Below are 12904 nucleotides of genomic sequence, written 5' to 3'. Positions count from 1 at the left end.
AATAGTCTTGTAACTTGGGCCTAGTACAGAATAATGAAAAAGCAAAACCTAAAGGTTTCCTTTTTTGGAGCTTTTGTTCTAGTTCAGGACTCGGCAAACTTTTTTCTGTTTAAAAAAAAAAAGTATTTTAGGCTTTGCGTATAGCCATGCTCCAATAAAACTTAATTTACAAAACCAGGCAGTTGGCTGGATTTGGCCAATGGGCCATAGTTTCCAACCCCTGTTCTAGTATGTGGAAAGAGAATTAGTAAGTAAATTAGAGTATGTTAGCTGCTAAGTGCTTTGGGAAAAAGAAAACTAGAGCGGAGTAATCAAATAGTATAATGAGGTGTAATTGGGCAAAGTGGGCTCTCTGAGATCAAGAAGAGGAACCAGCAAAGGCGACTGAAAAGTTAGTGGCTAGTGAGGTGGAAAGAAAATGAAGAGACAGGGATATCCTTTCAATGCAGTGAAGAACCATGTAGTAGGAAGAAGGGAAATCTGTGTCGATAGTGCCGATAGGCTAAATGAGAGGAAAGCTGGGATTAGATTTAGCAATGCATAGGTTAGTGACCTTAATGAGCAGTTTTGTGGAGTAGGTTCAGGAGAGAACTGAATGAGAGCAAAAGTAAAAACAGGTAAGTCTTTTGAAGAATTTTGTTGTAAAGGGAACAAAGAAATGGAGCAGTTGGGGGGAAAGGATCAAGTGAAGAGTTTCTTTAAGATAGAAGAAATAATGACGTTTGTTTAGAAATCATCTAAAGAAGAGAATTGCTGGAGCTGTGAGTTTGAGTGGCAAGGAGATCGGTTCTGGTAGATGAATGCATGTGCTATAGAGTCTGGTTGTTCTCATGTGGCTTCAGTTTCTGATTAAAGAATTATCAGTAGAGAATATGAAAGTTCAAGTGTTGTCTTTAAATGTTAATACCAACATTTGAAGGATCTTTGGTGACTCACTGTAATGACTTATTGTGCCTTCTGAGGAGGTTATAAACTTAACCCAGCAAATGTGTGTATTTTGAATTTTGAGGATTAAACCCTACTTTATGAGATTAAACAATGATGAGTGTAATGCCTGTGGCACAGTGCCTAGTATCATATAGATATTTAAAAAGTGCTGTTGTTAGAGTATGTATGTAGAATCAGTATATCCTGAGCTAGGCTTACTCTATTTGGTCTCGAAAGATGCTTTCTCATAGTTTTAAATGTTATGTAAGTTGAAACTTGACACTAGTAAATATTGTTAAAGTGAATACGCTAAATTTAAATTATAGGTTGTTTGATGTCTCTCCAAATGTTCTTTCCACTTCACAACGTGGTCTCTCTTTCATACAGAAACTAGTGACATTACTGGCTCCAATGACCAGGGGAAATACTGATCAGAAGTTCTGTAGTTGAATGTTTATTCATTCTTACATGTTTATTTTATCATCATATTGCTGTTAATTTCTTTATACAATGAAAACAAATTGTTTTTGTGTATAGCATCCTCCTGTAGATTGTAAGCCCCCAGAAGGTAGGTAAAAAACACTAATACATTTCTAAGGAAGTATCTCAAATAATAGGATGTATGTAGCCAGTATTCAACTAATATTGTTATTATTAAACCAAGGATTCATAATCTTTTGATTAAACCTAGATATTCAATTCTTTAGGCCCTTTTACTGTTCTGGAAAATTCTGGAGCTAAATTATATTACTGGGCTAAATGGCTGTTAACAGAATACTTCCAAATGTAGCTATTCCAAATAAATTCCAGAGGGAGGCAATAGCGAAATTTCACAGTTAAGTACATAATAATAGAAACATAATTGGCACACACAGCTGTTGGAATGCCATAAAAACTGGTATTATGATAATTAAAAGAAGCTTGTTGGAGAATAATACTCAACTAATTATGGCATATTGAAAATCAAAATAAGATAGATTGACTTTGTGTAACTGTAAGAAAATAGGCTTGGTTACTTTCACACACTGTTCCAAGGAAGTAATGAGTGATGTCAAAGAAGTGATATTCTTACCAAGTACTAGAGAATTTAATTATGACTAGGAAAAAGGCCATTTCATTCTGTAGTTGCCAATGTGATTAAGAGAAGTGAGAGAACTATTTTTTTTATAAGAAGCAACTGTGTTTGAGGTTTTAATCTTAGGTTTTCTGATACAGAAAAATTTTTAAAGAAGCTATTTTTTTTTAATTTAGGAAGTAAAACTTAGCTATTCATTACAAATGCCTGAGAAATTTTAAACCTCTTCAAATCTAGGGTTCCATCACATTTATAACTATTTCTAAACATCAGAACAACCAACCTCATTAAAATATTTGAGATCTTTGGAAAATATTAAGTCATTTTTAAAAAGTTGTCTTGTGTTGAAACTTTATTTTCTTTGTCTCATAGGTCCAGTTGTATATGTCTTGGATCTTGCAGATAGACTGATCTCAAAAGCCTGTCCATTTGCTGCAGCGGGAATAATGGTTGGCTCTATCTATTGGACAGCTGTGACTTACGGAGCAGTGACAGTGATGCAGGTTCACTATTTAAGTCTATTCAGTTATATTACTTTTGATGTGAAGATCTGTGAAATAGACCTTGTTAGGAGTTTTAAAATTCATTGTGGACAATAGCATTTTCATGACCTAAAAATATGTAAAAAGCTACTTAGTGAAAAGTCTTCTTAGTCCTGTCATTATTTGCCCAAGTTCTCCTTACCTCCCCAGGTAGCCACTATTAATTTCATATATATTCTTCCAAACTTTCTTTGTGCATATGCAAGAAAAATTTAATATTGAGTTGCCCCAAAAGTCCATTTTTTTTTTTATACAGTGGCTCTAGTAGCACTTAGTTGTCTTTAACTTCACTCAGAACAATTTTAGTAGATTGTATTGTGGCAGCTGTCATCAGTGTGTGTTTTTAATCTTAACCAAAATTGGTAAATTTATGTGCAGCCATTTTGTATTGAAGATGGAAGAAAATACGCGTTTTCAGCATACTGTGCTTTGTTATTTCAAGAAAGGTAAAAATGCAACTGAAATACAAGAAAATATTTGTACAGTGTATGGAGAAGGTGCTATGACTATGACTGATGGATATGTCAAAAGTGGTTTGTGGCGTTTCTTGGTACTATTGGCGTTTTGGCCAAATAATTCTTTCCTGTGGGGCGGTCTTATGCATTGGAAGATGTTTAGCAGCACCCCTGGCCTCTACCCACTAGTGTAGGAGGTAGCCAACATATTCAAAATATCCAAACCAGTAATGTTATTGGTGAAAATGAAAAATGTGTCTTTTTTATGGAAAAAACGTAATGGACTTTTTGGCCAACTCAGTGTGTTCTCACACACACACACACACACACACACACACACACACACACACACACTTTTTTTTTTAACCCAAAAGCAGTATTTTGGAGCTTCATCCCTCTTTTTTCACAGTAAATTTTGGAGATCTTTTCATGTAAGTGTGCAGAAATTTGTATACTAGTCTATGTATAGAATTGCTATAATTTATAACCAGTCTCTTGCTGATTAGAAAATGTGTTGCTTCCAGTATTTTGCTATTGCAGAACAATGCTATAATCAGTAACTGCTGATGAAGACTAGAGAGACTTAAATTTTAAGATTTAGTCCCAGGCCCTCAACTCTTCTTTCTGTATATACCTCTTCCTTGAAGATTTGTATTTATCATTGCTGTGCTTTTTGTGTTGCAATCTGTCTTTTCACCTAATCTTTCCTCAATCCAGTTTTACAATAGCAGCTTGACCCTTCTTAAATGACCTCTTGTGACTTCATACTCAGTATTATTAAAATCAAACATGTCTTTCTCAATTTGCAACCTAAATTTATTCCCCATTATAATTTATCTGTACTTTTAATTCCTATTATTTTTTCATCTACTCAATTTATAGTCTCTAGTCTAAGAATGTAGACTACTCATTTATAGTCTACATCCTTAGAATTACCTTTTTGACTTTTTACTACATAGCCCTATATGCAGTCCACTGACCAAGTGCAAGCAGTTTTCATTTTGATGTGTCTTACATATATGGCTTCCTTTCCACAGTCTTCACCTCATGATTTCTTGGCACTCCCCCATTGTAACCTGGATGGCTAAGGAGCCTCTTGATTGGTTCCTCTGACTTCATTCTCTTCTATCTGTCCCTTCAAATGAATCTTCCTAAAATGATACCTTCGATTTTTTTTTGTTTGTTTGTTTTTAGTCCTCACTACAGGACATTTTCTCATTGCTTTAGAGAGAGAGGAAAGGAGAGAGAAACGTCAGTGTGGGAGAAACACCTGTTGGTTACCTTTTCGTATTTGCCCCAATCAAGGATCCAACCTGTAGCCTGAGTATGTGCACTGATCAGAAATCAAACCCACAACCTTTCGGTTCTGGGATAATGACACTGCAGCCAACTGAGCCACACCAGCCAGGGCTTCAACATTTTATTTCAAGCTTACCATCTCCTCTGCCTGAAGTAGTGCTTCTCAAAAGCAGCACCTAGATTGGTTAAGTGTTTCATAAGTAACTCAATAAATACACTTAGGTTTATAGATGCTATAACTTGCTTCTCTTTAATATAAATTAATGTATAGAAGAAAAAGTGAGTTGAAGCAGGTCCTCAAGTAATGTTTCTTCCAGCATCATTTTATGTTGATGAGATACTGTGGGAACTTAACACTTATTTATATCAATTAGCTTATGGTAAAATTAGTTTTGTTTTTTATCATTTCACTAATAGAACCTGTCAATACCATGAAAGTGAGGACTTACTGTATATTTAATATTCCAAATATTGCACATAACCTATCTATGCCAGGTCCATGGTAAGCAGTCCTTCTGGTTGCTCCAATAATAGTCATGGTAAGACAGTTTTGCAAGGCTTTTCATAAAATGTTGCTGACACCCCAAAAATGTGGGTATAGGGGTATAGTTACTGGAATGAATAGTAAATTACCATTTGTCATGAGTGTAGTGGATAAAGATTGAGAACCACTAGCTTAAAAAAGATTTCATTTCCTTAACCCGATTTGCTATGCAGGCTCCTCAACAGTCTTACTTCATTCTGCTTTGACTGCCTGTGGGGCTGTCTCCTGCAGCCCATCCTTACGTTGTTTAGTGTTCTTTACCTCTGTTCTTTGGGTTATGTCATCTCCCTGCCTAATACCTGTGCTTGCAGTTCCCTCTCTACTAATCCAAATTCAAACCCTCCTTTCAGGAGGGTTTTCTTCCTTGAAACTAACCAGGCAGCTCCTGCCCACTGTGGTTTCTTTTTCCTCTGCATTAGTGACATTTTTTTATTCCTCAAATGGCAGCTACTTTTGTGCCAGCCAAGTGATATTTCTTATATAGATTATCTAAATTATTTAACTTTTTCTGCATTCAAGTCTTACTTTTTCTACTAGAAGGTAATTTGCTTGAGAGTAGAAACTATCTTATTTATACTTACACATTCTTGTATAGCATATACATAGAGACTAACACTTTGATTTTTTTTACATGATCTGTTCCATCAGGTGAACTGGTTCAGTTGATTATATTCTCTGTAATAATTCATTTTACTCCAGTTATAAGTATCAGTACATGATTAGATCAAAGAAGTTCAGGATGATTTACTACGATTGACAAAGACATGAAAACTTAGAGCACATTATACACTATTTAATATACAAATACATACAGGTATATATTTGTTACAGATGAGGAAACTAAAGTCCTCTGAGACTGATTTCTCTTAAGACCTAATTGACTATAGGAAATGGGATTGCTCTTCCTGAAAAGACTTTAGAGTAAATCAATCTTAAAAGTTTTTTTGTAATTAATAGAACACTTCAACAAACACAGGATCCAATTAGGAATATAGTTTGTATTCTCTAAAAATGGCTACCAGTTGTATCCTGGCATTTCAAACAATATTGGTATGATTCAGTCAAAAAGTTAACACTGAGCTGAGGTCTGTATAAAATATAAAACAAATTGAAAACTCTCATCCCCAGCCTCAAGGAACGTAGCCTAAGGCAAGGTTTACATAAATGAACTGGAGAATAGTTATAAGGTTATATAAGCAAATGTGAAGAGAGTGTAGAAGACTCCATAAGCAGTATTAAATCAGTAAAAGTGAAAAATCATTTGAAGTTATGAAAAAGCTAAGTCTTGTGCTGACCCTTGAAGGAAATCATTTGGTTGGTAGAAGAAATTATACAAGCAAGGAGACAAAAATGAACATAATGATTAACGGTGACAGTAAAGAAAAAACTAAAATTATGATAATACATATTTATTAGGTGTTACCATTTAGAAATAACCTTTACATGTATTGTCTCACAAGAAAAGATTTTTATTTTTTAGCTCAGAAATGAGAGAGATTAGCTGTGAACAATGGGTAGTACTCAGTGTGGTTTGAGAGGATTAGGAAGACTTTTCCTTACCTGAGATGTTGTTAGGGAATGTGCCCCACTATACAATCAGAAGTGTTTAGAACTTTCTTTTTAACACTTTACTGTTTTTTTTCTTTTGTTCTCTAGCTGCTATAAAGTAAATCAGATTAAGGAATCAGACAACTATTCTTTCCCCATTTATTCCTTTTTTCTTTTTTTATGAACCAGTCTTAGATTCAATCTCTGTTAATTGTGAGGAACTTAAATAGGAACTTTTAGTTACATTTTTTATTGAACAGACAAGACAATAATTCACTTTTTTCCACGGTACTAGGCTGAAGACCCTTCAAACACTGATGCATTTAATCCTTGCAACAATCTTGTGGTGTAGATACTATCAATTATTCCTAGTTTACAGGTTTAAAGAGTTTGCATGTCTAGAACCATACAGTGAGGAAGAGGCGCCAAGACTCCTATCCCTAATCTTGGGCTCCTTAGCTCTGAGCTCCTTCCAGAGGCAGCTGGAACATTTTATCCTGGAACAATGGAACCTTAATATCTAACATAGTTCCACCTAGTATAAAGACAATCCCCATAAGCACTGTCCATTCTTAATTACACTACAGTTAATTATCCTAAATTCCAACTAAGAAAACCTATTAGTTCATCACTGTTCCATCCCCCCATTTAAAGGTAGAGTTCTTAAAAAAATAAATAAAGGTAGAGTTCTAACAGGCAGTGCTTTAAAAGATCAGGCCTTAATTAAAACTCTTAGCCTTTTAGCATTGGTGAATTGTAGGCTTAGCTGGATATGAAGGTCTAGCTTTTAGCTCTAAAGCAAAAAAAAACAAAACTTTTATTTAAATATATAAATCTGTAGGCTTTTATTTTATACATGGATAATAAACTCATGGAAAAGTTCCTGCTCTGGCTGGTGCAGCTCAGTGAATTGAGTGCTGGCCTGCAAACCAAGGGGTCATCAGTTCGATTTCCAGTCAGGGCACATGCCCAGGTTGTGGGCCAGGCCCGGAACATGAGAGACAGCCACACAGTAATGTTTCTCTCCTTCTCTTCCTCCCTTCCCCTCTGTCTAAAAATAAATAAATAAAATCTTTTTTAAAAATTTCCTGAGGAATTTCTTAGTTCCTGAATCTTACTCTAAAATTGAAGTCTTAAAAATAATGTTTTTATTTTTATTTTTCAATTAACAGTTTACACTTGGTGTTATTTTTATTAGTGATTCAACTTAGTAATTACACAATCATATACTTTACAAAGCGTTCCCCAATATTTCCAGTACCCACCTGGCACTATTCCTAACTACGTATAACAGTATTACTGACTAAATGCCCTGTGTTGTACGTCCCTGTGACTGATCTGTAACTACCAGTTTGTACTTCTTAATTGTTATACCTTTTTTACTCAGTCCTTCCCTGTGGCAGTCATCAGTTGTTTTACATCTATGAATCTGTTTCAAAAAAAAATCTGTTTTCAAATCTTACAGCATAAAACCAGAATATACATGATCATACACAAAGTTTGCTGTTTTTGTATTGACCAAAGTTAAATGAGCTTCATTGCTTAATTTACCTTTCATTTATTGCCCGTAATTCTGATAGTAGTGGTAGTATACTACAGGTTATACTATTCTGTTTTCTTTGCAGCATTTGTATTTGCCCACTTGTCTGATTTGACTGTCTCTCACCTTCAGAACACATCTTGTTAGCTCACCGTTTAATCCCCAGCACTAAGGCCTGTGTCTGGCACATAATCAGAGTTCAATTGAATGAAGGATGTATACAAGTGAGCGTGCCTGGTGAGCCTGAGCACAAAGCTGCTCTCTCCACTTTGGCTGTAACAAATGAGATGATGGGCCTTTGCTCACAGTTTGCCCTGTTTTCTTTTTTGTTTCCTCATCCTTAGGCACATGGTTGTGAGGTTTTAACTGCTGTCCATGAGAAATAAACTTCCCCTTACTATATAGTCCATACCTGAATATTCACTCTGCTTTCTATTTCTAAGCCCTAAATTCTAAACAGAATAACCCAGCAAAGGAATTTTCAAATTTGCTAACATTTTGAGAGGTAATAAAGTGATATAAAAATGGGATATCTTGGAATAGATAAAGGCAGTCTACTTTTGCCACCAGTGTGGGATTAGCGTTTGAAATATTGTGAGCCAAACCATTTCACTTAAGGGCAACTCAAAATGATCACCCTTCACATGGCAATGAGTGAAGTTAATTTCTACCTGAAGACACTGAAGAGTACCAGATAATGATGCCATGGTTTATGGCTATTTGGAAGAGGCTGGCCTCCTGCCCTTTAATGTTATATCTTGGGTAGATAAGGTAGCCAAGTGCAAGTTTGAACTATATCCCTGACTGAGATTTTAAGAGCATCCATTTTGGTCCTCTCCACATACTTTTAAAAGACATTTCTACCTGTATTAAGTTTGTTTTCCAGAATTTCAATTTGCCCCAGTTATTCTCAGCTTGACCTTATTTCATACCTCCTTATAGTCCATCCACTTAAAAAATTATGTTGCAGTAGCTGACATAAAGAGCATCTTGGCTTTGAAAAATATCTCATAAGCTTGTTTTATGCTTATTATATTATCACTTGCAGTGTATATTATCCCTTGCAGCCTATAGTCTTCCCTACCTTCTTTCTTTGCCCTCCTTGCCTGCCCTTCCTTTTCTTGCCCCCACTCCAATCAAAAATATAGACAAGACCTTTCTAATCTTTTTTTCCTGGCATAGTCCTCAATGGTGATCAGTTAAGCCCTTTATAGTAGAGTTCCCCTTCTCAAGCTATTGCCTCACTGTGTGATAATACCTGAGTGGGCTAAAAGCTCAAGACTCTCAAGTAGTTTCCTTCCCCTATCTTAACTGCCAAGAATAATCCCTTAGAGAAGAATGTTTAATTTGTGAGTAATTGAAACTTTGGCTAAAGAGAGATCATTTGAGACCTATGAAAGAATTTTCTTGGAAATTGTCTGGTTAAAAATAAGCTCACCAACAAAATGATGCTGTTGAGAGAAGTATAAAGCTAAGTAATATTCATCAGCAAGTGAAAAGTACGGAAATTTGCAAATACAAATTAATCATGCACTTCTTGCCTTCTGGGATCTAAACCAATTGAGAGATAGCCTGAAGACCCAGATGAGAGGGGAAGGATTGTTTTAACTTCATTACCCTATAGACAGGGCACTGGGGGATTCCTGCACTGGAAAAAATGACTAGAACCTGCAGCCAAAACTCCATACAGCAGTCCCCCAGTCTAGGTCTTGGAATTGTGTTTTGGGAGAGTTAGGTGTGTAGAGCAGGCATTTTGCCAACCAGAGAGCTATCACTCTGTCCCAGACACGACTGAATGAGGAGAAAGAGCCAGAGAAGTGAGTTTTCAGACTATCTCCTGAAGGCAGGTCCTGCCCCTTAGCTGGCTATGCTTACCTCGTAGTAGGAAGAACTGGAAAACAGATGCTCTGCTAGAAGACAAATAGGACCTAAAGTAGCCCAGGGAAACCAAATCAATTTAGAGGAATGGAAGCAAGAACCAGAAGTCCCCTCCCTTCTATTCAAATGTAATTACCTAGATAGGCATGGCTTTGTTGGTTGAGCATCATCCTGGAAAGCAAAAGGTCTCCAGTTCAATTCCCAGTCAGGGTACCTGCCTGGGTTGCAGGCCTGGGCCCTGGTTGGGGTGCATGCAAGAGGCAACCAATTGATGTTTCTCTCCCTTGCTTTTCTGTCTCCTTCCCCTCTATAAATGAATGAATGAATGAATGAGTATATATACACATACTGTATTTTTCAGACCATGAGACAGACACCTAGGTTTTAGAGGAGGAAAACGGGGGGGGGGGGGGGGGGGGATTAAAAGCAAAAAATGTGGCAAAATATTTAATAACATAATATTTCACCAATGTAAATGTAAAGCTACATTCAGACTATAAGACGCACCCCCCATTTCCTTCCCAAATCGGGAGGGGTGCATCTTATAGTCTGAAAAATACAGTAATCAGTGTAAGTCAACCATTTTTAAAGCTTTTGTTCCAATGTAATATGAACTTGGTATTTCCCCCCCTTCACTGAGAAATACTTCTTATAAATAAATCTGGACTGATAGCTTTCAGCTTACTTTTTTAACTTTATTTCTGTATTCTTTTGAGATTTAGCATTTCCTTTAAAATGAATAGAGCTCAAACATGCAACATCCTTTATTAGATAAGGAAATAATTCTAGCAAATGGTATCTGTTTCATAGGTTGTAGGCCATAAAGAAGGTTTGGATGTTATGGAGAGAGCTGATCCTTTATTCCTTTTAATTGGACTTCCTACTATTCCCGTCATGCTGATACTAGGCAAGATGATTCGCTGGGAGGACTACGTGCTTAGACTATGGCGCAAATACTCAAATAAACTACAAATTTTGAACAGTATATTTCCAGGTAAGGCCCTGAATTGGGGTTGTAACAAGCATGCCAAATTAATCTTGTAGAAGAATCCTTACATACATACTTTACCTGTGCTAATTTATTAGCACTAATGCCCTGGTTTTTCTTTCTCTCTCTAGGGATTGGTTGTCCTGTTCCTCGAATTCCTGCTGAGGCTAATCCTTTAGCAGATCACGTCTCTGCCACCCGAATTTTGTGTGGAGCCCTTGTCTTTCCTACTATTGCGACAATAGTTGGTAAACTGATGTTTAGTAGTGTTAACTCTAATTTACAAAGAACAATCTTGGTAAGATGGCTTTAATATCATTCAAGAGACTATACAAAAGAGAATGAAATATATATGTCTTTTTAAAAAACACAAAGGAATATATCATTATTCTTTGGCTTCCATGTCTTAAGCCTGTATTTTATCCTCACTGTCATCCAATAGCAGGGAAAAAGGAATGATCCCGTGCAGTAGTTCTGCCTTCCAGAACTATGCTGTAGGCGATTTCTGTCCTGGAATATGCATAAATCCTCACATCCATCCCTTTTTTAAAAATATTATATTTATTTTATTTTTAGACAGAGGGGGAGGAAGGGATAAAGAGAGGGAGAGAAACATCAATGTGTGGCTGCCTCCCACATATCCCCCGCTGGGACCTGACCTGCAGCCTAGGCATGTGCCCTGACTGGGAATTGAACCAGTGACTGTTTGGTTTGCAGTCCAGTGCTCAATCCACTGAGCTGCCCCAGTTACATCCATCCTTTTTCCATCAAGATTATGTGAAGAGCTTCTGCTCTAGGGTCCAACTTCCTGGTTCATTGCCTTGCTGAGAAATTTAAATAAAATTTTTCTTCTCAGTGCCCATAGAATGAAGATAGTAATGGTAGCCACCTCTGTAAACTTATTTTTATTATATTTCTCTATATCTGCATTTAAAAAAGCTAATTTTCCTTTTAATTTTAGGGTGGAATTGCCTTTGTTGCCATAAAAGGAGCATTCAAGGTTTACTTCAAACAGCAGCAATATTTACGTCAGGCACACCGCAAAATTCTAAATTATCCAGAGCAAGAAGAAGCATAAAACTGTGACGTGTAGTTGTTCTGCAGTCCTTTCATCCTTATGAGTCTGTTGTGTTGTTTTGATTCCATCATTAATGCACAGTAGTGGAGACTTGTGATAAGCTGCTGCTATCATATTTTTAAGAAATATAATAAAGAAAGCACTTAGGGCCAAGGAAGTCCTCTCAGTAATCACGGAACCTAAGGATGTGATTCGATCTCATTACTCTGTATGTACTACTTTTATGGCAGTCATCTGAACCATTATCTTAGCATGGTAAATCTGGGCTTTGTTCATATTTTCTTCAGACAGAAATGTAAAAATCAATCTGTGCAAATATTGAAAAATGCACATGCCTTTTTTTACATGTTCATGTTCAGTGTTTTCTTAGAATCAGCAATTCAATGAAGGTACTATGAGGATTTTTCTCACTGGCATAATTGGATTACATGTTATGAAAGAGTACATGTAATATGAGGAAATGTAAATTAAATTAGTTATAAATAGCAAACCAAAAATGTATGTAAACATTCAAATGATAATCTGAACAAATGCAATTCTGTTGTTTTTCTTAACCCATGTGATAGCCTCCAAAATGTATAGGGTAAGAATTCACAGGGCTTCCAGATCACTTTTTCACTATTAAAATTTATTTATATAATGTTGACATCTCATAGTTCCTAATGTAATTTTGACTCGTGCAGTCTTAATTACTGTGTGTGTGTGTGTGTGTGTGTGTGTGTGAGAGAGAGAGAGAGAGAGATGGAGAGACATCAGGTCCTTTCATCGCTGGAGTAAAATTTTAAATCCGTATTTCTAGAAATTAGAGCTGCCAGATTATAGTAGTTTGAGCACAGAGAATGGTTTGCAAAAAAAATAAAGTTATTTTACTCTTCTCTTTCATTGATTCAGTTATTCAGGTATTTGCTGATCACCTGTTGGCCCAGGCACTGTGCGGAGTGCTGTGGGGTAGTGCAATGGTGAGCAAGACAAACTTGGTTGCTGGGTTTTTATGTAGCTTACAGTCTAGTTTCACCAGAGAGAAAACCAA

General features: G+C 36.3%; 1 protein-coding gene across 2 annotated transcripts in view; it reads left to right on the top strand.

The window, feature by feature from the left end:
* MARCHF5 (membrane associated ring-CH-type finger 5) overlaps positions 1-12522 on the top strand; it is a 54172-nt gene extending 41650 nt beyond the window's left edge. For both annotated transcript variants that reach the window (XM_037156599.2, XM_037156600.2), the window contains 4 exons: positions 2375-2505; positions 10619-10802; positions 10928-11094; positions 11758-12522. In XM_037156599.2, the coding sequence (XP_037012494.1) occupies positions 2375-2505; positions 10619-10802; positions 10928-11094; positions 11758-11874 (599 nt within the window). In that variant the 3' untranslated portion in view covers positions 11875-12522. The remainder of the gene's footprint in view (positions 1-2374; positions 2506-10618; positions 10803-10927; positions 11095-11757) is intronic.
* Positions 12523-12904: the final 382 nt, after the last annotated feature.

Source organism: Artibeus jamaicensis, unplaced genomic scaffold (genome assembly GCF_021234435.1).
Source record: "Artibeus jamaicensis isolate MK-2021 breed Jamaican fruit bat unplaced genomic scaffold, CSHL_Jam_final contig_332, whole genome shotgun sequence".
In the NCBI taxonomy this organism is placed as follows: Eukaryota; Metazoa; Chordata; class Mammalia; order Chiroptera; family Phyllostomidae; genus Artibeus; species Artibeus jamaicensis.
Note: the sequence above shows the minus strand (reverse complement) of the source record. Positions and strands in the feature narration are given on the sequence as shown.